The sequence below is a fragment of the Micromys minutus genome (assembly GCF_963924665.1).
Source record: "Micromys minutus genome assembly, chromosome: 25".
NCBI lineage: Eukaryota > Metazoa > Chordata > Mammalia > Rodentia > Muridae > Micromys > Micromys minutus.
Genome location: NC_137960.1, coordinates 2,650,455 through 2,675,937, shown reverse-complemented (window position 1 = coordinate 2,675,937; position 25,483 = coordinate 2,650,455). Strand labels below are relative to the sequence as shown.

The 25,483-nt window shown below is 53.5% G+C and overlaps 2 protein-coding genes across 5 annotated transcripts in view; one reads left to right on the top strand and one right to left on the bottom strand.

Moving 5' to 3' along the window:
• Positions 1–25,483, bottom strand: part of TNXB (tenascin XB) — a 57,215-nt gene that overhangs the window by 4,593 nt on the left and 27,139 nt on the right. For all 4 annotated transcript variants that reach the window (XM_080937951.1, XM_080937952.1, XM_080937953.1 and 1 more), the window contains 17 exons: positions 23,692–24,006; positions 22,227–22,514; positions 21,730–22,038; positions 20,644–20,964; positions 20,222–20,545; positions 19,514–19,840; positions 17,640–17,936; positions 17,026–17,352; positions 12,414–12,740; positions 11,803–12,129; positions 6,742–7,062; positions 6,128–6,454; positions 3,973–4,293; positions 3,253–3,579; positions 1,876–2,163; positions 1,350–1,628; positions 636–917 (listed from right to left, as the gene is read on the bottom strand). In XM_080937951.1, coding sequence (XP_080794077.1) covers positions 636–917; positions 1,350–1,628; positions 1,876–2,163; positions 3,253–3,579; positions 3,973–4,293; positions 6,128–6,454; positions 6,742–7,062; positions 11,803–12,129; positions 12,414–12,740; positions 17,026–17,352; positions 17,640–17,936; positions 19,514–19,840; positions 20,222–20,545; positions 20,644–20,964; positions 21,730–22,038; positions 22,227–22,514; positions 23,692–24,006 — 5,307 coding nt within the window. The remainder of the gene's footprint in view (positions 1–635; positions 918–1,349; positions 1,629–1,875; positions 2,164–3,252; positions 3,580–3,972; positions 4,294–6,127; positions 6,455–6,741; positions 7,063–11,802; positions 12,130–12,413; positions 12,741–17,025; positions 17,353–17,639; positions 17,937–19,513; positions 19,841–20,221; positions 20,546–20,643; positions 20,965–21,729; positions 22,039–22,226; positions 22,515–23,691; positions 24,007–25,483) is intronic.
• On the top strand, positions 18,226–18,360 carry LOC308436682 (small EDRK-rich factor 2-like; the record flags this gene model as incomplete). The annotated part of the gene is made up of 1 exon (XM_080937687.1): positions 18,226–18,360. One exon carries the CDS (start codon positions 18,226–18,228, stop codon positions 18,358–18,360), a length of 135 nt encoding a protein of 44 aa, XP_080793813.1.

The window sequence follows — 25,483 nt, the reverse complement described above, 5'->3', positions numbered from 1 at the left end:
GTGCCATGGGGCCCTGCTCTTGCCATTTGCCCTTCAGAGGAAGGATGTTAAGACTGGCTTGGGACTGGAGAAGATCTTCTAGAACCTTCCAGTCCTTGAACTCGTTTTAGCAGTGTGCCCCAGAAGGCCTCTCTGAGACTAGCCCCAGGATCCCACTTGGTCCTTCCTCCACCCCTCCCTGTATCTGGACCAGGGACTCACTTCCTCTCTCCCAGCCCTTGGCACATCAACTCCCCCTCAGCAGTGGCCCCTCAGGCTCTGCCATTGCCCCAACATTACAGCCTTTTGAGAGCAGGGGAAGGTGGCCCTGGCTTGGAAAATCACATTAGTTATGTGCCCCTCTGAAGTAGGTGCCAGTGGCCTCTACCCATTGGATTTTCCATTTAGGAAAACATCGGTGGCTCTCCAGGGCAGGAGGTGCATGCTTATGCTGCAAGCCTGCTCTGCGAGGAGGGAGCCGCTCCACCAAGGGAGCGGGAAGCAGCCCTTGAGGGTGACGAATCCTCAAGGCCTTTCCTTCCTGCTTTGCCTGGCTCCTGTTCTTTCAAATGACTGTTGAACATCTGGGGTGGAGTGGGCACAAACTCTCCCTCTGGTCAGTTCCTTTGTTTTCAGACCAGGCAGGACAGCCTCACCTGTCACTCCGAAGGCAGAGATGGGTCCCAGGCGCCTTCCTCCAGTGAGCCCATAGAGCAGGAACTTGTATTTCCTGCCTGGCTGCAGATCCTCTACGGTGACCTCCCGCTGGTCTGCAGACACGGGCACTGTCCGGGGCTGCCCGTCCCTGTCTTTGTACTGGACCAGGAAGGAGTCAAAGGGGCCCTGGGCCACAGTCCACGAGAGGTGCACAGAATTAGAGGTCTCCCCTGTCACCGACAGGTCACCGAGGAGGGGCTGTGGTGTCTTCTCCAGGGGAGCTGAGGGGAGGGGAGGAAGTTCCGGTTAAGAGACTTCAGGGGAGCCCAAGGGCCCATATGTGGCCTCAGGGACAGACACCCGAGGATAGCCAGGCCTTCTGGTCCTGCTGTGGGATATTGGTCACACCGGTGAGCAGTAGGCTGCTGGTCTGGCAGGGAGGAGGCAGTTGTGCAGGTGCCTACCTATACCGTGTGGCTGGCAAGGGCTGGGCCTGCCTGGTCTTTGAACCCAGGTCAGCCAAGCCTAAAAGGGCTTCCCCTGGGCCGCAGTGGAGAAAGGAAGGAAACATTGTAACTGATGCTGAGGTCCTGCCCAGCCGCAGAGCAGAGATTTGCCTTTGCTGAAAAGACTTGTAGTTAAAGACTGACGACAGGATTAGACCCTGGGCATGGAGCTATGTATGCAAGGCTGGGAGACAGGGCCAGGCTCACCTGTGGTGCCCTCCACAGAGGCGGGGCCCAGCCGCTTGCGGCCTGTAAGGCCGAAGAGCAGAAACTTGTATTTTCGATTGGGCTCCAGGCTGGAGATGGTGACCTCACGCTGGTCTGCAGGCACGGGCACCACCTGGAGCTGCCCTCCCCTGTCCTTGTACTGGACTAAGAAAGAGTCGAATTCACCCTCAGGAACAGTCCAGGAGAGACCCACGGAATTCGGGGTCATGTCTGTCATGGTGAGGTCCCCAAGACGAGGAAGGAGCTTCGTGTCTGAGTCTGGAGAGGAGAGGAGGCTGCTTAGAGAGTGTTTGAGGGGTAACGGGGCTCTGGGTTTGGTGGTCTGAAGGGAGTGATCGGGCAGGGCTAAGCGTGCCTCCCCCGTGCTGTAGGGAGCTTGGAGAAGGAGTAAAGGTATAAATCTGGGTAGACCTCCAAGGTTTGGAAGGTGAAACACGGAAACGTGAAATCCCAAGAGTTGCCACAAGGGGGCAGTAGCTGATGGGGGCTGCTGCCCGGCCCTCACCAGTCTTTGCTTCCGTGGAGACAGGGCCATGGCGCTTCCCACCTTGGAGTCCGAAGAGTAGAAACTTGTACTTGCGGGCCGGCTCCAAACCTGAGACGGTGACCTCACCCAGGTCTCCGCTCACAGGTACCATCTGGGGCTGCCCCTGTGCGTCCTTGTACTGGACCAGGAAGGAGTCGAAGGGGCCCTGGGCCACAGTCCAGGACAGGCGCACCGCACTGGAAGTCACTTCCACCGCAGCCAGCTCTCCCAGGCTGGGCTCTATGGGGGGCTCTGTGGTCAGAGAGGCTGCAGGAGATTGAAGGAGGCTAAGGAAGGCAGGCAGAACCTGCCTAGGGGACCAGGTTGTCCCTAAGCTGCAAAGTAGATTCTCAGGGCCTCTTCTAACTCTACACTCAATCCCAGCCCCAGGCAAAGGCTGCAGGCAGCTTACACCCCTCCAAACTGCCTTTAGCGTAGTGATTCTCAACGAGTGGGTCGCGACCCCCTCGACAATCCTCTAAGGTATTAAACCACCAAAAATATTTTTTTACTTTAAAATACCAAGCCTCCAAAAATATTTACATTATGATATCATGGCGGTAGCAAAATTAGTCAGGTGGTGGTGGCCCATGCCTTTAATCCCAGCAGAGGCAGGGGTATCTCTGTGATTTCAAGGTCATCCTGGTCTACACAGAGAAAGAGAAAGGACAGCTAGGGCTACACAGAAAACCCTGTCTCAAAAACAAACAAACAAACCAGTAGCAAAAATAAATTATGGTTGAGGTCACTGCGACATGAAGAACTATATTAAAGGGTTGCAAAGGGGCTGGAGAGCTGGCGCAGTGACTGGCTGCTCTTCCAGAGGAACTGAGTTCAATTCCGAGCAGCCACCATCTGTAATGGGGTCTGATCCCCTCTTCTGGCACACACGCATACATGCAAATAGAGTGCTTGTATACATAAATAAAAGTTTAAAGGGTTAGAGCATTAGGAAGGTCAAGAATCACTGGTTTGGCAGACGAACGCCCCTCTGCTGCAGGAGTTGCCACTACATTAAAAAAAAAATGCTTAAAAAAACCCACATAGTTCAGTTGGAGGCAGATTGAAACCAGGTAGCCCAAATCTGGGGCATTTTATGAGTCACCAGATACCCAGAGAGACAGCCAGGGCTGAAGGAATGTGGCACTGAATGGGGCTCTGAGGGAGGGAGGAGGAGGTGTGGGGGGCACAGCTCTGAGGACAGCGGCACTGACCTCACTCCATTCTAGGTCAGGGAAGCAGAAGCTCAGTGCATGGGGACGTGGAAGAACAGCAGACGGAAGGACAGGGCAGACAGGAAGGAGGGAAGACGGGCTGGAGAAGAAGGGGAGAGCAGAGAGGCCAGTTCTCACTCACCGGTCACGCCCACGGTGGACACGGGGCCCACTCGACGCCCCTCATGGAGCCCATACAGGTTCATCTTGTACTTGCGCCCAGGATCCAGGTCTCTCACGGTGGCCTCCCTCTCCTGGCCCCCGACACGCATCAGCTGGGGCCGCCCATCACTGTCCTTGTACTGGACAGTGAAGGAGTCAAAGTGTCCCTGGGGGATGGTCCAGGAGAGGCTCAGGGAGTCTGGGGAGGCTCCTGTCACGGTCAGCTCTCCCAGGAGTGGCTCCTCCTCGGTGGGCTCTGGGGCCTCTGTGCTGGGCTCTGTGGGGCTGGGGGGCTCTTCCTCTGCAGCTGAGGAGGAGACAGAGTTGAGCAGGGTCCCCAGGAGATGAGAATGACAGAGAAACCAAAATTACCCAGGGAGTCCTGAGCTCAGTTCAGAGAAGACCCCTTGTGTCCTGCTCAGTTGACAGCTGACCACCATGTTCAAGTCCTGGGTCAGCTGAGGAAACATACCACACAGCAAGGGTCCCTATGGTCCTGCTGCCCTGGGAGACTAGCCAACCCCAGGAGAAGGTACACAAAGACACACAAAGCAGGTCTGTGGTGCTAAGCAGATCAAGGAACTAATAGTAAGAACCCAGCCATTGATTCCTACCTGTTTGTCACCAAAAAGGGGACACCTCATTTTTGAGGGTCCACTTTCTCATGTGTCCAACCTGTGGTCTCCCAGCATCCACTCACCCGTCACCCCAACAGCAGACACGGGGCCCACACGCTGGCCACTGTGGATGCCATACAGGTTCATCTTGTACTTGTGGTCTGGCTCCAGGCCGGAGATGGTGACCTGGTCCTCGTGCCCTGGCACCCGCACCACCTTGGGCTGCCCATCCCCGTTCTTGTACTGGATCACGAACTGGTCAAACTGTCCCTCGGGGACGGTCCAGGAGAGGCTCAGGGAGTCAGGGGTGGCATCTGTCACGGTCAGCTCTCCCAGGAGCGGCTTCTTAGGAGGGGGCTCAGGAGTTGTGGTGGGCACCGCCTGTGTGGTCGGAGCTTCCTTCTCTGGAGTTGGATGGACACACACACACACACACACACACACACACACACACACGACACCACATTAGCTCTTTTCTGTTCTCAGAATATACAGGAGCATTTATAAACAGTTATGAGCCACAGTGGTCCCACCACATCTCTGGTCATTCCACACACACTGCCACTCCTAGACCCCACCCAGATGTCTGCCAACACCCACATGACTTCTCTCTCTCCATCCCTTGTTTCATTTGAATATGCCCCACATAGCCACTGCCCTGGGCCCCCCAGAATTGGCTCTCTTTGCTGTCTACTCTCTTACTGGGCTCAGATCTTTGTCCTGACCACGGTTGGAAATTGCCACCCCGAGGCTGAATCCCATTTGCTGTCAGACTCTTGTTACGTTTCCCTTGGCTACCTCACTCCCCCCACCTCTTCTATCCCAGAACCTTGGCTGGGCCACCATCTCCCCTCACCTGGGTTCTGACCCGGGTCTGACCCCCCTGACTTCAGGCTCACTCCACCTCTCCCTCCAGCCAGCAGTGTTCCGTGAGGGAGCCAAAGCCTTGAATGAGGACTTCTAATGGCACATGCCAGCACGCAGCATAGAGCTGGGTATCCAGTTCTCGGGGGAACCCCAGATTTCTGAGCTATCCCCGCCTCTCCATCAACTTCTCGAGACCATCAGGAACCTCAGAGGACACCACACAAAATGTCTGTTCCCCGTGGACCAGGTAATTTCTAGCCTTCTGCTCTTTGCTCGGGGACACTTCATTCTAAACTGTCACTAAGCCTGTTGGTCTTGGTGGCCTTATGAGCAGGCTGGTTTAGGGGTCTCTATGGGTCTTATCCTTGCCCCCAGGCTGCTCCTGTTTTGTGCCCTGTGCCGAACTTGGACCTTCTGCCTGTCCCCTTGACTGTGAGCCCCATGTTGACTCGTGTGCTTTTTTTCAAAGCTTCACTCTGACAGAGACAAGCATCCGTGACTCTGCTCTGTCAGGCTGTCAGCTGAATGCCCACACAGCACGGCTCTCTTGTGTAATCATGTCGAACACGGACATCACACAAGGCCATCCGGTACTGTGATGGCAAGCTTAGAATTCTATTTGCACACAGACACACTTGAACATTTGAAATGACCAAACGGTCCGGATCAGGTAATGGGTTAAATTCTGCCTCTTCAAACAATTATGGCTTTGTGGTCCCACTAGACCCTTCCCTCAGGTGGAGTTCAGTGACCTCATCGGGTGATGGAGAACCGACCGGGGGATTCATTCAAGCTCAACCCCACTTCCTACTCTTGCACATCAGCTAACTTAAGCCCAACTCCTCTCTAAGCCCCAGAGTCACCCACACCTCTGCCCTCTCAGGGTGTCAGTCCCTGGCTCATCGCCGGTGAATCTTGGAACGCTCTTGGCTAGGAACAACGGGACTCAGCCCCATCGTTCCCAGATCAGGGGACGGATGTGTGTAAGGAAAAGTCTGACATGGAAGGAGGGAAAAAAACAAAGGAAGAGGCTTGCTCACACACAGACTACTTCTACATTCCCACCACCTCCCTGTTTCCTCAGAGATCTTCGCAGAGACAGGGCCTCTATGTGAAGAGTCAGGCCAGCATGTCCCAAGAGACAGCTGACACCTCTGCTGCGGGGCTTTGCTGCTTAGGGACTGAGCCATGAGCCAGCAGCTTGTTTCCCAGGATCCTCTTAGAAACACAGAGGAGCAGGCTCTGGACACCCTGCTGGGTCTGAGCCCAACTCCTGGAAATATCAGAAGTGCCCGGTGGCTCAGTGTGCCTCACAGGTGTTTATATGAAGAAGCTTGGAAAGGAGCATTTAGGACTGATTTCCTTACTCACCGGTCACGCCCACGGTGGACACGGGGCCCACTCGACGCCCCTCATGGAGCCCATACAGGTTCATCTTGTACTTGCGCCCAGGATCCAGGTCTCTCACGGTGGCCTCCCTCTCCTGGCCCCCGACACGCATCAGCTGGGGCCGCCCATCACTGTCCTTGTACTGGACAGTGAAGGAGTCAAAGTGTCCCTGGGGGACGGTCCAGGAGAGGCTCAGGGAGTCTGGGGAGGCTCCTGTCACGGTCAGCTCTCCCAGGAGTGGCTCCTCCTCGGTGGGCTCTGGGGCCTCTGTGCTGGGCTCTGTGGGGCTGGGGGGCTCTTCCTCTGCAGCTGAGGAGGAGACAGAGGTGAGCAGGGTTCAGTTTCCTTGGGTCTTGGGAAGGAGGCAGAAACCATAGCTACCAGGGGATCTGGATGGCCACCAGCACAATAAAACCCCCTATGGCTATGGCCCTGTTGCCTAGGGAACGGGCCAGCTCTAGGGAAAGGAAGTGAGCCACAGCCTTGACCATGGCAGGACACTAGCACCGCCCAATCCAGGGCCCTCATCCCCACTCACATCACCAAGATGCTGAGGGTCACCTGAGTTTTACCTGAGCTTTCCTTTGTCCACTCACCCGTCACCCCTGTGACAGACACAGGGCCCACACGCTGGCCACTGTGGATGCCATACAGGTTCATCTTGTACTTGTGGTCTGGCTCCAGGCCAGAGATGGTGACCTGGTCCTCGTGCCCTGGCACCCGCACCACCTTGGGCTGCCCATCCCCGTTCTTGTACTGGATCACGAACTGGTCAAACTGTCCCTCGGGGACGGTCCAGGAGAGGCTCAGGGAGTCAGGGGTGGCATCTGTCACGGTCAGCTCTCCCAGGAGCGGCTTCTCTGGAGGGGGCTCAGGAGTTGTGGTGGGCACCGCCTGTGTGGTCGGAGCTTCCTTCTCTGGTTGTAGACACAGGGACAGGTTATATCCTCAGTTCCCATGTAAAGGACATTTATAAAATCAAAGTTCCAAACAGCCCAATTACACTGGCCACAGAGACTACTGACATTTCTTTTCCTGTCTTCTACATTGCCACCTCTAGCCCCTCCCTCCTATGCTTTCCCCTCCTGTGTCTGCCATCCACTGACACCCACATGATTTCTTCCCTGCCTCCAGCACCTGACACGTGTGAACATGCCTCATGAGGCCACCACGCTGGGCCTCCCTGCGCTGGCTTTCCTTCCATTTCCTTCCTAGATGGATTCAGGGCTTTGCTCCAAAAAGGCTTGGAACATAATAGCAGCCTGACCCGCCCCTTCCAGACACAGCCCTTCCAGATGCGTCAGTTGTCAGAGGGCTCTGGCTGGGGACAACTGGCTCTTGGTTCCAGTGTGCCCAGATCAGGGCATGGGGTTCTTTGTGGAAGAAAAAAACAAATTAAGTCAGTGAAGTGAGTTAATAGGTGTACCGTGAACCGAGAGGCTCTTTGCTATTCCCTCGTGGGCTGGGTGCACCCAGCGAGGACAGAGTCCTAAGCCAGTGCGTGCTCCAAGGAAGGCCTCTGCTATTGGCCTTCCCCAGCAGATCCTGACGGGATAGCAGGCTCTGGACACGCTGCTGGGTCTGAGTGGAATTCATGGAAGTTGGTGTAGTTTTCCCTCCTAACTGAAGCATCCCCTCCGAGTCTCTCTTCAGGAGACTCCCGGCGCTACAAGGTTTGCAAGGCCTCAGCACAGTTACAGGAATAAACAATTGTGGAGAGAAGTTGTCCGAGAGGGTCGAGCTATGTGGGGATTCTGGGGAAGTACTGTGTGGGCTGCCACCTATGCTGGAGTTAGGTTTGCAGTGATGTGCTATCTGCCGTCCGGTATCACCATGTTCCTACATGGGACCCCACTGAGCACTCTGGCTCGCTGCGCTAGACATGGTTGGAATTGTTTCTTGGGTCTGTTTTGGTGCCTCCTCTGGCATGAATAGATGTTCAGCTCTCCTCAGGAAAGTCAACCAACACAATCGGTGCTGGAATATGGACAGCAGAGCCAGAGGTGATCTGGGGAGACGTGGGTGTGTAGACACTGCAGGGGTGACCCCAACATGGCCACCTTCTCCGTGTGCCATGACATGGTGAGCCTTCTCATGGTAATGCATGCTGCCTGCTATAGGAGACGGGGTGTGCAACTAAAGCCAGGCCTCCGGAGAGCGTCCAAGTGAGAAAACTTAAGATGTCCACTTTCCTAAATTAGAAATGGTTGATGATGGTAAGCAAGTTATGGTGTCAGCTGCATGACCTCTTTGTAGGCAAGGTGTGAAACTGAGACCCGGCTGCCTTCTCAGAAAGAACTCGCCCATACGAGGGAGGAATTGCAATGGGGGAATGTCGTAAGGATGTTCTCTGGCGCAGGACAGGGGAAGTAGAGAAAAGAAGACAAGATGGAGGAATGGGCTGGCTGCTTCTTACAGTCGAGCTGTCCTAGGATACAAAATCTTGGATCCCCTGGGAGGAACTGGGTAACTGAGGGCGAGGGATCGGTAGAAGACAGCAGATCTTAGGTCTGACCTTTACGAGTGGCCTGACCGTGGAGAGAGACCGTGGAGAGAGCAAATCCATGATTCGGTACGCTGACAGGGCATTAGTAATGACTGAACCCAGGAAGCCATGGGGCAGTCAGCATATAAACTGCTTGGGAAAGACTTTCAAACTCAGTTCACAACAGCCTCACTTTGTGTGGCTGTGGATTAGAGGCAGATGGGATTAATCTGAGCGGAGATGGAGAAACAGTATCATAACAGCCCATCCCTCCTCGAGATAAAAGCTTCGTAACCAAAGGCAAAATGGGGAAAATCAATCCCCGATGGAATGGCTCATGTGAGCCAACAGGGACACTTAGTCCCCATAAATACAAGGGCCTTAGAGGCAACAAAGGGGAGAAGGTGTTGCTGGAATGAACCTGGAGTTAGAGAGGGAACAGTAATGTCTGGTTCATCAAGTCAGATAAAAGTGTATTCCCAGGCAAGCTAAGAAAGAAATCTGCAGTCAGATGTCTTCCCAGTGCTCAAGGAGCAGAGGCAGGAGGATCTCTGTGAGTTTGGGGCTAGTCTGGTCTATATAGCAAACTCTGGGCCAGCCAGAGCTACTGCCTCAGTGGCCTGCCGGGACCCAGAATGGGATGTGGTCTTAACGAGTCAGAACCTCTTGGAACTCAGAATGATTCTGAACAGCACGTAAACGATCTTTGTAAAATGCAGAAGCAGTTGAGAGGGAATGAGAAAGGCAAGGCAGACCAAAAAATCTGTTCTGATCACACAAAGGAAAATGTGCTGATATTGGTGTGCGGACAATTCCTACAGGAAAAATCAACAGAATGCCAAACGCTGCGCTAGTGAGCTCCTGATAGGTTGTACTCCCAATCAGCAGTCCAGAGAAGACAGAAATGTTGGGACGGTGCAGATTTAAAAGGTTAAACTCAGTTCTGACAAGCTCCTGACCATCAGTAACATGGAACTGGGGACCCAGCGCCAGTGGCAGGCATGGTATGTCAGAGTGGATCTACGGGTCTGAGTTGGTCCTCCAAGACCAGCAAGCACAAAGAGATACTCGGTGATCTTAAAGCAACAGTGTCCTGGGATAAGGAGGACAGTTTATGTGCAGACACAGGTATGTGCTACGGAAGGCCAGACAGGACAATGTACTTATTCTGTCCGCCTCTGTACTTAACGACCTCTCTTGATCCAAACCATTGAAAACGACCAGATCTTTCTGTGCTGTGTTGAACTTTGGCAGTGTTTCCTTACCAGCACCTTTGCTGCTGGATCTCCAAACCCACCTGCATTCCTTCGGAATGGTCAAGAATGGATCTTCAGAGCACTCCCCCAAGGCTGTCTTTCTAGCCCTGCTTTTTATCACGGGATGGGTCTGTAGCCCCGCATTGTCCACCTCTATGAAAGCGCTGGGTCACATAGATGACACCATGCCAAACTCCGAATCTTTCTGATTGTCTACAAAGTTGGCTGAAGAACGGGACAGTCATAAGTTCCAGAGCCTAAGGACAGAGCCCTCCATTGATGGGAAAGGGGGCGTCCAGAGGCTGCAAGGTTGGTGAATGAGGATCCAATGGGAGGACCAGGCTACCTTCCTATGAGGTTGGGGTTAAGTAGGCCCCAAAGCCAGGGCTGTTGGTTACAACAGGAAATCGGATAGGAGATCTCTGTCACCGAAGACATTGCACACAGGAACCAGATTTGGACTGAAATGGAAGGTCCTGTCCTGCTGGTCTGCACTTATATTACGGACAGGCACCTTGAAGGGTGCTATGGGAAAACTGTTACCAGCGGTCAGTCCTGCTTGGCTGTGAACCCTGAATACTGCAGAGCCACCCATGGAGGCCCACTGGCACAATAGAAGCACAGCTGTTATGGGGACAACATAATTAGATTTAAGGAGGGAATATACATCTTGTACTGTAAACTGGGGGTGTGGGGGAGCCTGTGGCTGGAGAAGACAGAGGCCCCAGTGGGGAGGCAGCATCAGCTGCTGCTTTGTTAAATGGATATAATACACTAATCAAATGGCCTTCTAAAATCTGTCTGCGTCCACGGATTACAGCTGCTAGCAACGTCAATTAAACATGGAAGGAAACTTATTTCCTGCAATTAGAGAATCACACGATTTCTCTTGCGATTTACTCAACTGGTAAAATTAGTGAAACAAAATAAAACAGTAGCTCTGTCATACTCAGCAACAGACGGAAGAAAATAATAAAGAATTTCTATCCCCTACTTCCAAGGCTCAGGGAAAACTGCAGAAAAGTGTGTGGTGGGGGGGGGGGGGAGGGAGGTAAAAGCCAGAGGAAGGAACACAGCATTGTGTAGCTGTTTCCTGAGAACTGAAGTATTCCCTATCGAAGGAAAGCTCATTACAATTCAGGAAGTAGCCAGCTGTGGTGTGTGTGCCTTTGATTCTAGTACTTAAGAGGCAGAGGCAGTCAGATTTCTGGGAGTTCCAAGTAAAGGTTATCTACATAGTGAATTCCAGGACAGCCATGGCTATGTAGAGAGACCTTTTCTCAAAAACAAATCAAAGCAAAACATCCAGAAAGTAAAGAAAAGCTTACTCAGAAAGCAAAGAAAACTTACAAGTCTTAGGAAGCTCCTAAAACCTACAAAACTCAGAGTCTGTCCCAACAGTAGCAATTAGTTTTAGGAGAGATGGAGAAAGTTCCAAGAATGAATCTTTTGTGAGTGATTATCCATGTGGAGGTTGGCTTTTATGTAATATACCTGCATTTGGGTCACCCATATTTCTGCAAGTAACCCCTTACCCATACTCTTATAAGTAACCTACTGATTCAGATGCCAGATTTGTTTGGAATATCTTGTTTGTTGTCAGTGTCCTATCTAGATACATATACCTAGAAAAAGTCAAGTGCCCATACAGCCTTGCTACTGTGACAATAAGTGTTTCCACAAAGACGATAGAAAAGGGAATAAAAATGGGTCATCTATGGGTATGGAGAACTGGCTCAGGGGTTAAGAGTAGTTGTTGGTTTGCAAAGGACCTGGGTTCGATTCCTAACACCCACACGAAGGATCTCCACTTCCTCAAGCACAAATGTTGTACACAGACATATGTTTAGGCTAAGCACCCATATGAATAAAAGAAATCGTGTGATTCCAAGAAGACCTATCTGACATACACTCACCGGTCACGCCCACGGTGGACATGGGGCCCACTCGACGCCCCTCATGGAGCCCATACAGGTTCATCTTGTACTTGCGCCCAGGATCCAGGTCTCTCACGGTGGCCTCCCTCTCCTGGCCCCCGACACGCATCAGCTGGGGCCGCCCATCACTGTCCTTGTACTGGACAGTGAAGGAGTCAAAGTGTCCCTGGGGGACGGTCCAGGAGAGGCTCAGGGAGTCTGGGGAGGCTCCTGTCACGGTCAGCTCTCCCAGGAGTGGCTCCTCCTCGGTGGGCTCTGGGGCCTCTGTGCTGGGCTCTGTGGGTCTGGGGGGCTCTTCCTCTGCAGCTGAGGAGACAAGGCAGTGAGGTAGGATCCCTAGCATTTCCAAGCTCCTATGTCCCTGCTGAGGGGACCTGGACAGTGACCAGCACAGCAAAGGTCTGTATAGCTTTGCTGCCCAGGGAGATTGGCCAGTACAAGGGGAACCCACACAAGCCACAACAGCCTTAGTCACAGCAGGCTTGTGGTATTGAATAGTCCTTGGCCACTGATTCCTTACCCACTAGTCACCAAAGAACAGTAGGTTCCACTTACTGATGGGTCCCACCCTGGGCTCCACATCCACTCACCCGTCACCCCTGTGACAGACACGGGGCCCACACGCTGGCCACTGTGGATGCCATACAGGTTCATCTTGTACTTGTGGTCTGGCTCCAGGCCGGAGATGGTGACCTGGTCCTCGTTCCCTGGCACCCGCACCACCTTGGGCTGCCCATCCCCGTTCTTGTACTGGATCACGAACTGGTCAAACTGTCCCTCGGGGACTGTCCAGGAGAGGCTCAGGGAGTCAGGGGTGGCATCTGTCACCGTCAGCTCTCCCAGGAGCGGCTTCTTAGGAGGGGGCTCAGGAGTTGTGGTGGGCACCGCCTGTGTGGTCGGAGCTTCCTTCTCTGGAGCTGGATGGACACAGGGACAAGTTAGGTCTTTCCTGTCTTCCATCCCCATATGAAGGACATTTATAACCACAGAGCCTTGTGAATATGGCACCACAGGCTTTCAAACCCAGCACTAGACAGGAGCAGACAGATCTTTGTGAGTTCAAGGCCAACATGATTTGTGTAAGGAGTTTCAGGCCAGGCAGGGTTACAGAGTGTAGCCCTGTCTCAAAATTAATAACAATTAACAAGATAAAAATTTAAAGGAAAACAAACTAAAAGCTAACAAAGCCCTGAAAGGCAGGGTAATCAGGCGAGGGTGGCTGCCACAGCTTCCTGCCCTCCCATACTGCCTTCCGCCATCAGACGAACACCCACTGATATCAACACCAGCTTCTTTGTGGCCTCATGTGATCACTCTGAGCCGTCCTGAGATGGTTCTCCCTGCCGTCTCCCTCAGAATGTCCTGGACTTTGCTATGCCCTCCTGTCTGCCTCACCATCTCCCACTGTCCAGACCCCCGCCCCTGCTCTTAGTCTGCCTTTCTTCCTTGCCTGCCCCTCCTTGCTTCACTTTGCAGCCTAAGGTTTTTAAACTCCCGTCTTTGATGCCAGATGCCAGCATTAACCCGGGCTTCCCGAGGTGTCCCAACTGTGTCTTAAAACTGTCCTACACCCTTGAGGCTGTCCCAGAAAATCTGGGTCCTTCTGGACCATGCTTTTCTATTTTAAAGATTTATTTACTTATTATATATAAATACACCGTAGCTGTCTTCAGACACAGCAGAAGAGGGCATGGGATCTCGTTACAGATGACTGTGAGCCACCATGTGGTGGCTGGGAATTGAACTCAGGACCTCTGGAAGAGCAGTCAGTGCTCTTAACCACTGAGCCATCTCTCCAGCCTGGACTGTGCTTTTCTAAGCTCTTTGCACACGTTTGGACTCACACTTTTTAAAGCCATCCCGACCTCATGCGTGTTAAACTGCTGTCTCAGCTGTTCTCTGTAAGCAGGCTGGCTCAGGATGACCCTTCCAGGTCCTTTCTTGTTCCCTACCACAGGTTCATGTTTGGTGTGACTATGAACCCATAGCTCAGGAACCTGGCCATCTTACAGGCTCAAGGCTGCCTCTTAGAGGCAGTCTGCACCTGGACACAGCACCTGTAACTTTGTTACTACACTGTAGGGGTGTACAGTTAAGTAAGACTGTATCCCAGCACCCCTTCACTGTTTCCATGGTGATGGAGCCTCTGTGGGGACTCCTGAGTCACATATTCCCAAGGAGTGCCATCATCTTTGTTGTCAGGAGCTGTGCTATTCAAGGCTCAGCTGTGTACTGGCCTCACAGCCAGGATCACGGGTCCTCCAGATGCCTACTTGTTAACTGATTGGTCCCCAGGGTGACTGGGGCAGAAATAGGACCCCTTAAAAGATGTGGTCTGGTAGGCGTTCCCCAGGTCACTTAGAGTGTGCCACTGAAAAGGACAGGGAGATTGAGCTTCCTCTTTTTCTCTGGTCTGCTTTTGAGGTGTTTGCTAATCCATAGCAGGTTCTGAAGGATCAGGACCAGTCCATCCAAACCAGAGTCAAAGCAAAACTTGTCAGCTGATTATGTCCGTACTTATCACCAGAGTGAGGCTGACACCACAGTTTGAGGAGGGTGCAGACTGCAGATGGACCTATTACATCCTGACCTGCTCTGTGGTGTGACCCAGGCACCGGGAAGTGCTTGCTGGCTAAAAACAAATGCTGATTACAAGGGGACAGCTTCTGAATCCAGGTTGAATGTACTCATGATGGACACAGAGGGTTCAAGGTCCCAAATGGACCCAAACAGGTACATTCTAAACTTGTGACTGGGGCTCCAGTTCCCCCACAGTCCTCCTGGCCTCCAGCTTGTACCACTGGGGTCAAAATGACTGTCCTGGGGGGTCTGGGAAGTAGGGGGAGGAGTCTGTCATCATGGGATTCCCCAGAAGTGGCTTCTCTGGGTGTTCTGTGCAGAGATCTCCTCAGGGCCTCTGACCTGAGAGAATTGGAACTAAAAAGGACACCCAGTAGCTAAACTCCTCAAGCAGAAGCCTTGGGGACTCAGGTGGCCTCACAGGGGCCATCTGGAGAGGACTGAGCCAGCCTTGCTGTCCTGTCTGAGAGTCAGACTGCCCTGTTTCACATCTTTAGGAGGCAACTGGAGCATGTGTGTCAGGAGCCAAAGAACTGCTCACTTCCTTTGACCCAACAGTCTCAGTTCTGGGCATTTATCCTAAGAAAATTATTAAAAGCAGGGAAAGTTACAGCATGGAAGAATTCATAATAAGATTATTTCATGACAGCAAAATGTGTCAGGACCCAAATGGCCCACAATGAATGACTGGCCTTCCTACAGGCCTTTCACCAGAAAGCACCAAATAACCATTAAAATGACGATTAGTGCAAACTGTGTGGTCACAAGGTAAATAGCATAGCATCCAACTGGCACCCAGAAAAGTAAGAGACAGCTGCAAGGGAGCATGGCCAGCTGCACAGGAACATGGCCAGCTGCATGGGAGCACAGACAGCTGCAAGGGAGCACAGTCAGCTGCAAGAGAGCACGGCCAGCTGCAAGGGACCACAGACAGCTGGATTTCAAGCTTTGCATTTCCTGCCATGTTCCTCACACTACAAAAATACAGGCTTGAGAAGAGATTATTGAATCATTATATCAGTAAGAGGGAGGGGGTGGGAAAGGACAATGAGGGAAACGGGTGGGAGACATGGGGGTGGGGGCAAGGGAAAGCAGGGGACATGGGTTCCTCATGGCCACTCCTCTTGCTATGAGCTGCGAATGGCTGTGATGAGAAATGACAAGAGTTACAGAGACAGGAAACTGAGCAGCGGTGAGAATAACGCTTTACCCCCAGCTGCAAACTCTAGCTTTCCCGCAATTCTGCCCAGGCCCCACAAGCCTGCAGTCAAGTCAGACCTGTCAAGCCGGGGACTGTGACATATGATTCCTCTACCTAGATGGTCACCAGGCACAGGAGACTCACAGACTGCCCGCTCTGTGGCTGAGCGGCTGACCTGCCTCACACAGCGATCCTGAGGATGGGTCTGTCCACCTCTGGTCTGCTCTGGGCAGCAGGCCCTGTGACGAAGACCCAGGGACCCAAGTGCGCATGTGATTTGTTCCCTCGCTGCTTAGGGACTAGCAAATTTAATTTTCTCATAATTAGAAATGAACCCCGTTGCCAGGGTGACAGGAAGACAGATGGGGTGCTAAGGAAGAGACACTGCTTTTTTCTGTTTTTCTGTGATTATAAAAGGAATGCGTGGAGGGGAAGGAGAAATGCTTGCCATGTTGGAACATTCACACAGTGCAGAACAGACTAAACCAGAAAAAGGCAACCCAGCAGTGCCGGGAACAACGCCGCATCCTGTCTCACAAAGCACTGCCGTGGGCGCTGCACACCCTCCGGCTCCCCAGTGCTGCGCCTGCCCGCTGGTTGTGATTAACACCCTTACAGGGCTCTCGGCTGAGGTCCCTCTTCTCTCCCTCCTCTTGCTTTTTGCTCTTTGACTCATACTTTCAGAAGTGCAGGCCCACTGTGGTGGGGAGGAGGGCAGGGAGGAGGGTGTGGTGGAGCAGAGCAGCTCACATCACAGAGGCCAGAAAGGAGAGAAAAGAAATCCAGGAGGGTCCAGTCCAAGAGACAGGTCCAAGAAAATGTCCCCAGCAAGTTACTTTCTCTGCCAAGTGCCTGCTCTACCTCTCACCAGCACCTAACAATGTCACAGAGCAACAGTCCACCCAGGCACTGACGTGGTGTGTGGTGGGTGTGTGACTGTGTGTACACATGTGAGTGTATCCACATGCTTGTGTGCATGTGTGAGTCTGTGTGTGCCCATGTGTGTGTGACTGTGTGTGTATGTGTATGAGCATCAATGTGAGAGTGTGTGTGTATTCATGTGTGTACTTATGTGACTGTGTGCATGTTTATGTATGTGCGTATATGTGCATATGTGTGTACATATGTTTGTGACTATGCATGTGTGCATGTTTATAAACATGTGTGTGAGTGTGTTTGTGTGCATGTGTGTGTATATGTATGTGTGAGAGCAGGTATGAGTGTGTATGTTTGTGTTGGTGTGTGTATGCTTGTGTGTCTGTGTTCACAACGGAGCAAGGCAAAAGCAGCCAGCGAACAAAGGTCAAGGCTGTTTAGGAAGGATGTAAAAAGGGAACCCAAACTTAGCCTTGTGGTGACAAGAGAAGGGGACCACACACCCCTGAGGAAGGAGACACACTAAAGCTCCAGTTCTCACTCACCGGTCACGCCCACGGTGGACACGGGGCCCACTCGACGCCCCTCATGGAGCCCATACAGGTTCATCTTGTACTTGCGCCCAGGATCCAGGTCTCTCACGGTGGCCTCCCTCTCCTGGCCCCCGACACGCATAAGCTGGGGCCGCCCATCGCTGTCCTTGTACTGGACAGTGAAGGAGTCAAAGTGTCCCTGGGGGACGGTCCAGGAGAGGCTCAGGGAGTCTGGGGAGGCTCCTGTCACGGTCAGCTCTCCCAGGAGTGGCTCCTCCTCGGTGGGCTCTGGGGCCTCTGTGCTGGGCTCTGTGGGGCTGGGGGGCTCTTCCTCTGCAGCTGAGGAGGAGACAGAGGTGAGCAGGGTTCAGTTTCCTTGGGTCTTGGGAAGGAGGCAGAAACCATAGCTACCAGGGGATCTGGATGGCCACCAGCACAATAAAACCCCCTATGGCTATGGCCCTGTTGCCTAGGGAACGGGCCAGCTCTAGGGAAAGGAAGTGAGCCACAGCCTTGACCATGGCAGGACACTAGCACCGCCCAATCCAGGGCCCTCATCCCCACTCACATCACCAAGATGCTGAGGGTCACCTGAGTTTTACCTGAGCTTTCCTTTGTCCACTCACCCGTCACCCCTGTGACAGACACGGGGCCCACACGCTGGCCACTGTGGATGCCATACAGGTTCATCTTGTACTTGTGGTCTGGCTCCAGGCCGGAGATGGTGACCTGGTCCTCGTGGCCTGGCACCCGCACCACCTTGGGCTGCCCATCCCCGTTCTTGTACTGGATCACGAACTGGTCAAACTGTCCCTCGGGGACGGTCCAGGAGAGGCTCAGGGAGTCAGGGGTGGCATCTGTCACGGCCAGGTCCTCCAAGCGGGGTTTCACGGAGGGGGCATCAGTAGGCGCATCTTCGGGGTCTGAGAAAGACATAAAACAGAATTGTTGCTGTTTGTGCAAGGAGTTCCCAAGTTCCAGATCTCTTAAATACAGGTCAGAAGGAGGCTGAATCTAGGCCGGTCACCCAAGCTTCCCCATGGTCTTCTCGGGACATCAGACAGGTCAGGCCACCTTGTCTTGGCATATCAGGATTCATACTTTCTTTTTTAAAGAAAATATCGATCGTTGGCCCGAACGAGGGGACGCAATGGAGGCAGGTTGGAGCTGCTGCCGTTGCTCTGACCCGCGGTAACCAGCGAGAGCCAGAACATGAAGAAACAGAGCGACTGGGCTAAGGGAAAGCGCCGAGGATGGGCTTTCTGCTGCGCCCGCGAGCAGAGGGACTCCGAGATCATGCAGCAGAAGCAGAAAAGGGCAAAGGAGAAGAAGGAGGAACCCACGTAGCTTTGTGGCTTCGTGTCCAGCCCTCTTGCCCTAGGCCTGTGTGCCTGGAGCCAGTCCCAACCACGCTCCAGTTTCTTCCTGTAGTGCTCACAGGTCCCAGCACCGATGGCATTCCCTTTGCCCTGAGTCTGCAGCGGGTTCCTTTTGTGCTTCCTTCCCCTCAGGTAGCCTCTCTCCCTCTGGGCCACTCCTGGGGGTGAGGGGGTTACCCCTTCCCAGTGTTTTTTATTCCTTTGGGGCACACCCCAAAGTATTAAAAGTAGCTTTGTAATTCCAATATATATATATCTTGGGCTGGAGAGATGGCTCAGTGGTTAGAGCACTGGCTGCTCTTCCAGAGGTCCTGGGTTCAATTCCCAGCAACCACGTGGTGGCTCACAACCATCTGTAATGGGATCTGATGCCCTCTTCTGGTGTGTCTGAAGACAGCTACAGTGTACTTACATACATAAATAGTAAATAAATCTTAAAAAAAAAATACAGCTGTCAGTGAAGAGCTTTCCTTTGGAGGAAGACAGGGCAGGACTCAGGCCAGTGAGTCCCTGATTGAAGGAGTAATCATGGACACACAGGCCTCATTGTATTCTCTCTTATATATACTTCTGGACTTAAAAAAGAAAAACTTTTTATTAGATTTACTTGTTTTATTTTATGTGAACACTTCGCCTGCATGTCTGTCTGTGTGCACACTCAGTCTGTGCACACATGTGCCTCACAGACTCTTGAAGGCCAGAAAAGGGCATGGGATCCCTGCACCTAGAGTTCTAGCTGTCTGTGAGCTACCACAGGATGCTAAGAACTGAAACGGGTCCTCTGCAGGAGCAACTAGTATTCAAACCACTGAGCCCTCTCGTGAGCCCCCACTTTTGGATCTTAAACACTGGTTTGAGGATGGGATTTGATGCTATTTCATGGAACTTGTTTTCCCTAGAGTCCCTGTAGGAAAGCATGCCTGAAACACGCTTCAGAGGCGTTGGGTCCCAGCAGCCTCCTCCAGGCCTGAGCTTACTGTAAAAAGTACTACTGGACCCAGATCCCATCTGAACTTAGGCATGGAAGTCAGGGTTGAGTCTGAGGAGTTTTGGACTCCTGAGTCTCTCCTGTAGGAAACACTGAGGACTGTAGCTGCCTGAGAAGGAACACACACACTCACCGGTCACGCCCACGGTGGACACGGGGCCCACTCGACGCCCCTCATGGAGCCCATACAGGTTCATCTTGTACTTGCGCCCAGGATCCAGGTCTCTCACGGTGGCCTCCCTCTCCTGGCCCCCGACACGCATCAGCTGGGGCCGCCCATCACTGTCCTTGTACTGGACAGTGAAGGAGTCAAAGTGTCCCTGGGGGACGGTCCAGGAGAGGCTCAGGGAGTCTGGGGAGGCTCCTGTCACGGTCAGCTCTCCCAGGAGTGGCTCCTCCTTGGTGGGCTCTGGGGCCTCTGTGCTGGGCTCTGTGGGGCTGGGGGGCTCTTCCTCTGCAGCTGAGGAGGAGACAGAGGTGAGCAGGGTCCCCAGCAGGTGTCCCTGACTCTTGAGAAGGAGAAAGATGCTAAGGTGACCAGATGGGTTCTGATGTCACTTCAGAGAAGCCCTCTCGGAGTCTGCTGGCTTTGTTTACCTAAGCAACATGCTCAAGATTTGGGGGTGACCTGATACAATCTGAGCAGCTACCAGCACTGCAAAGGTTTCTGTGGAACCTCCTCCCCAGGGAGATAGGCCCACCACAGGAAGGACATGCAGGCTACAGGCTCAGCTCTGTTACTGACCAGTTCAATCACTATTGACCGATCAAGTCTAGTTCCTCTAGCCCGAAGGTCCTGGTGAATCCCCCTTGCCCGGAGAGGACCTCCACACCCACTCACCCGTGACCCCTGTGACAGACACGGGGCCCACACGCTGGCCACTGTGGATGCCATACAGGTTCATCTTGTACTTGTGGTCTGGCTCCAGGCCGGAGATGGTGACCTGGTCCTCGTTCCCTGGCACCCGCACCACCTTGGGCTGCCCATCCCCGTTCTTGTACTGGATCACGAACTGGTCAAACTGTCCCTCGGGGACGGTCCAGGAGAGGCTCAGGGAGTCAGGGGTGGCATCTGTCACCGTCAGCTCTCCCAGTTGTGGCTTGGGCTCAGGAGTCATGGTGGGTGGTTCTGTGGACTCCTCCTCCTCCTCTTTCTCCCATGGCACTGATCATAGAAAGAGGGGCATGCCCATGGTTACATTACCACCCTCTGGACCCCTGCCGCTGCTTAGAAGGTCAGAGTCAAAAGTGTCTCTCACTTACCTGTCATGGCCTCAATTTGAGCAGGGCCGACGCGCTGCCCGTCATGGAAGCCATACAGAGTTACCAGGTATCTGTGGTCAGATTCCAGGCCGGTAAGAGTGATGTCACTCTGGTCACCCTCTGTACTGACCACTCTGAGTCGCCCATCTCTGTCAGTGTACTGGACCTCGAAGGAGTTAAATTCTCCCTCAGTCACCACCCAGGAGAGATGCAGGCTGTGAGGCGTGGCTTCTTCCACTATCAGCTCCCCTAGGCGAGGCGCAGCTGCAGGACTTGAAGTTGTGGGGACCTCTGTCCAAGCTTCTGTTGTTTCTCTGTGGCCTGTTTCAGAGAGAGAGCAGGTGGTGCTGAACTGATAGGCTGGAGCGACGTGGATGGGGTGAGGGGGGAGGGGTACAGGGAAGTGGGGGAGGGGGTGAAGGCAGAGGCCGGAGGGTTGGCACAAGCATTTGCAGTGGAAGATGCTGAGTCCCACACAGCTCCTAAATGAGATGCAAACCCTGCAGGACAGAAAGCAGCCCAGTGGCTGCCAGGGCCTGGGGAGGTGAGGGCAAAGAGGACTTGGAAGCTCCGAGCAGGAATGAAGCTGGTCCCCTGGACCATCAGACCACTGAGACAAACTCCACCCAGCCCATGCTGGGCAGGGGAAGGCTACAGCTTGGTACCAGTCAGAGGGGGAACATGTCTCCTGGGAAGAGATGTCACGTGTCTATGAGACTATGACACTTGTCAGCCCAGCAGAGCAGAGCTGATGTGTGGGACTGCTTCTTTTCTGGGGCTGCCCTTCTTTTGAACCTAAATCTCCTGCCAAGAGTTCAAAGATGGATTTGGCCTGTTCAGTCTTTGCTCCACTTCCCAACATGGCTACAGTGAATACATTTCTTTTTTTCTGACCTGTCTCTTTCTTTGGCCTACTGAGGTGGCCAGGCCCCTAACAGATCATGGGTACAGGGGTGAGGGAACTTCTCTGTACCTCCCTGAGCAATTGTTCTGTGACGTATACATTTTTCAAACCCCGTTTGGTGCTATATGTCAATTTTGCCTCAGAGAAGCCTCCCCAAAAAGAAGTGGAGCTGTCACACTCACCAGTCACAGCAATGACGGAAAGGGGACCCACACGCTTGCTGTCTCGAAGGCCATATAGTAACAGCTTGTACCTGCGGCCTGGGTCTAGACCAGGGACTCTGACCTCTCTCTGGCTGCCATCCACGGGCAGTATCTGGGACTGCCCATCCCTGTCCTTGTACTGGACCACAAAGGAGTCAAAATGGCCCTCAGAGACTGTCCAGGAGAGGTCCACGGAGTTTTGGGTCACACTAGTCACCCGCAGTTCCTCTCCCAGGCGAGGTTTTGTGGGGTGCTTTTCTCCAGTGTGCTCCTCAGCATTCCTGGGCTCTGAGGTGGAGACAAATGAGGTACAGAGCAGCTGGTCATGTCTGAATGAGGTACAGAGCAGCTGGTCATGTCTGAATGAGGTACAGAGCAGCTGGTCATGTCTGAGACCTGGAGGTCAGGGCCGGGAGAGGAGAGGTCCCGGCCACAACAATGGCCTTCTGCCCTTCACCCTGCCCAGAAGACCTCACCTGTGGTGCCCTCTGCGGTGAGGGGGCCAAGGCGCTTCTTTCCCAGAAGCCCATAGAGGAGGAATCTGTACTTGCGGCCAGCATCCAGGGTTGGGATGGTGACTGTGCGCTCGTGACCCTTGACTGGCACCACCTGGGGCCCATGTTTGTCCTTGTACTGCACCACAAAAGAGTCAAAGTAGCCCTCGGGGACGGTCCAGGAGAGGCGAAGAGAGTCTGCGGTAGGATCCGTCACCCACAGGTCCCCAAGGCGGGAAGGGGCCCCTAGGCTGGCGTCATCTCGGGCAGCTGACACAGAGAAACATTCTTGTGTTTATTTTTTCCAAAAAAAAAAAAAAAACGATTCTTTGACCACCTCCCACCAGCGCTGGAAAAATCCAGAGTGGCCCAAAGTGGTCAGTGCCTCCCCAGACACTTCTATTACCGCCCCCATCTGCTCCTCATCCAGCCAGAGCCTCCTCCACTTGACCCCTGTGGGGATGGGTCTTCTGTCCTGACTCAACCCTGCCAATACACATCCCAACTTCCCTCCTCATCTTGGCTGACAAGAGGTTCTCTCTATCCCTTAGCGGCTTCTCTTTCCACAGGGGAATAGCTTGTTGTCATTCTGTCTGTCTAGTTTTCTTCCCAGAAACCCTGGCTGAGTGACCTGACTGGTCCCTGGGGAATTCCTTGAGGGTAAAGGATCATCGTGAGAGACAAGACGGGCAAGTGGGGGAGACGGGCAAGTGGGGGAGGCGGGATGCTACAGGGGTTAAGTGTGGCCCACCTTCCTGCTTGGTTTCTCATCTCAGAACCTTGACTCCACAGGGCTTGGAGGAGGCATGGGGCTGAATGCACTGTTACAAGCTATGGGGACTAGTGTTTCAGGGTAACACACAAGAAAACGTGGAGAAGGAATCCCATGACTACCAAAGGAGCCAACTTGGGAAGGCGCTGGCCCGCTTCCCTCCTGGACAGCAAAGCTACTGATGGAATTGTTATTGCCAGAGGCTTCTGGCAATGGGGAGCCCCAGGAGGCGGAGGAGGGCCTGAACAAACCCCAAGAAAGGGTCCAGCTGGGTTGGCTTTCTCTGGTTTCCATCTCCCCAGGCTCTGAGAAGTCTAGAGAGGAAGTTGAGCCTCTACTACAAGTGGATGTGGGGACCAAGGGATGGGAGTCAGGGTGAGAACTAGAAAGACAAGCAACAGTCTCAAGCTGGGACGGACTCATCTGAGGTTGTGGGTTCCTGGTTAGTTTCATTTCTCCCTGAGAGGCCCCAGGTCCCCACAGCCCATCTCCCAGCGAAGGCCCAGCAGAACAAACGGAAGGAAGAGAGAAGATTTGAGAACCCGCCCCTGCATGTTCTCTAAGTGCTTTGGGCTAGAGTGGACAATCGGAAAAGGTGTCCAGCAGGAAGTTCAAACACTGCAGGGAAGGATGGGCCTCGGGTGGGACTCCCGCTAGATTTCACGAAGTCCTTACCTGTCTTCGCCTCCACAGAGACCTGGCTGTGTCGTTTCCCATCTTGGACCCCGAAGAGCAGGAACTTGTACTTGCGGGAGGGCTCCAGGCCTGGGACGGTCACCTCCCGTCGGTCTGCTGCCACAGACACCACGTGGGGCTGGCCCTCCCTGTCCTTGTACTGGACAGCGAAGGAGTCGAATTCACCTTCGGGGACAGTCCACGAGAGGCCCACAGAGTCCGGGGTCACATCTGTCACCACCAGGTCCTCCAGGCGCGGCTCTGGGGGCAGCTTGGAGGCCTCAGTGGCTGGAGCTGGTGCTGGTGGGAGGGGGTCTAGGATGAGAAGAGAGGTCATGTCTGAGCTCCTGGAGGGGAGACCCAGCTCTGTCTTGGGGACTACTGCTGAAGTAGGGGAGGGTTTTCTCTCAATCCTCAGTAGCCTGCAACAGCCTGGTCTTCCATGATCAGCGCGGTATCAGCAGCACTTGGGACTCTCACCAAGAGCAAGCCATGCCTTCCCCATGGCCTTAGAGTTATTCAGAAACATCAAAGCATTGTTGGCACTTAGCACCTTTATGTGAGCTGACAAAGAAGTCCAGGTATCGCCAAGTCATAAATCAGACCATGAGTGTTTTGATAACGGCACCTTGGTCTCTCGGTATTCAAGATCCCAAGCACAAGGATGCTCAATCCCGCCACGCAGGATGGCAGTCTCTGCATATCCTGAAAACTTTAAATCCTCCGCAAATACCTTACCACGCACAGTGCGAGGCAAATACTATGAAACTGTACATGTAGAGGCCTTTGGTGCTGTTCCTAAGCAGCTGTGCACCTCGTTCTCTTTGGAGACAAAGTTCCTCACTGTTCTGGGGCTCACTGTTTAGGCAAGGCTGACTCACTAGTGAGTCCCGAGAGTTTCCTTTCTGCCCCCACCCCACCCCCACCCAGTGCCGGGATTACAAGCATTCTCCACCACGCCCAGCACCTTCCACGGGTTCTGAGGGTCTAACCTCATGTTGGTGCTTCTACCAACAGAGCTATCGTCCTGGACCTGAGGAAGGACATTTTTTGTGGGTCTGGAGAAATGGCTCAGAGGGTGAAGGCACAAACCACTGAGCATGACAACCTGACTTCAGTCCCTGGAACTTGTATGGTGGGTGGGAGCTGACTCCCACCATGCTGTTCTCCGACTTTCAGTCATTCTGTGACCCGTGAGCATCTACACATATGAACACATGTGCGCACACACATGTAAAAGGTTATTATTATTATTGTTATTGTTGTATATCTTCTGCCTATAGCTGGATGTGAAACCTGAGGGCGTGGCACTCTGGTTATACCGTATGAGCAGGGTCCCTCAGGGTCATAGAAATTCTGTTTTCTAGGCGTGAGAGCAGCAGTGTTCCGAGAGAGGTCAGGGGTTCCTCCAGATGCCCAGAGGAAATGAGAGGAAGAGGGAGACTAAGGCCGGAGCTCAGGGAGGGGTGGCTTCCCAGAGGGGGGCGGTGGGATTGGACCAGAAGGAGCTGTGACTTGGACAGGTACCCGGGACCTTGGAGGGGTTCTGCTCCTTGACCCCAGTGAAGGACAGGAACAGGAGGATAACTGTATTCAAGCCACAGCTGGGCTGTAAAGAGACGGGGAGGGAAAACCAAACAGCTGTGCCTAGTCAAAAAGAGGAGGGAGGAGGAGAGAGGGGAGGGAGAGAGGCCGAATGGGAGGCAGGATCAGCGCTAGAGTGCAGATAAGGAAGCCATTGAGGGTGGGAAGGTTCCAGCCTTGGGGAGAAGCCAAAGGTTTGATGTCTGGG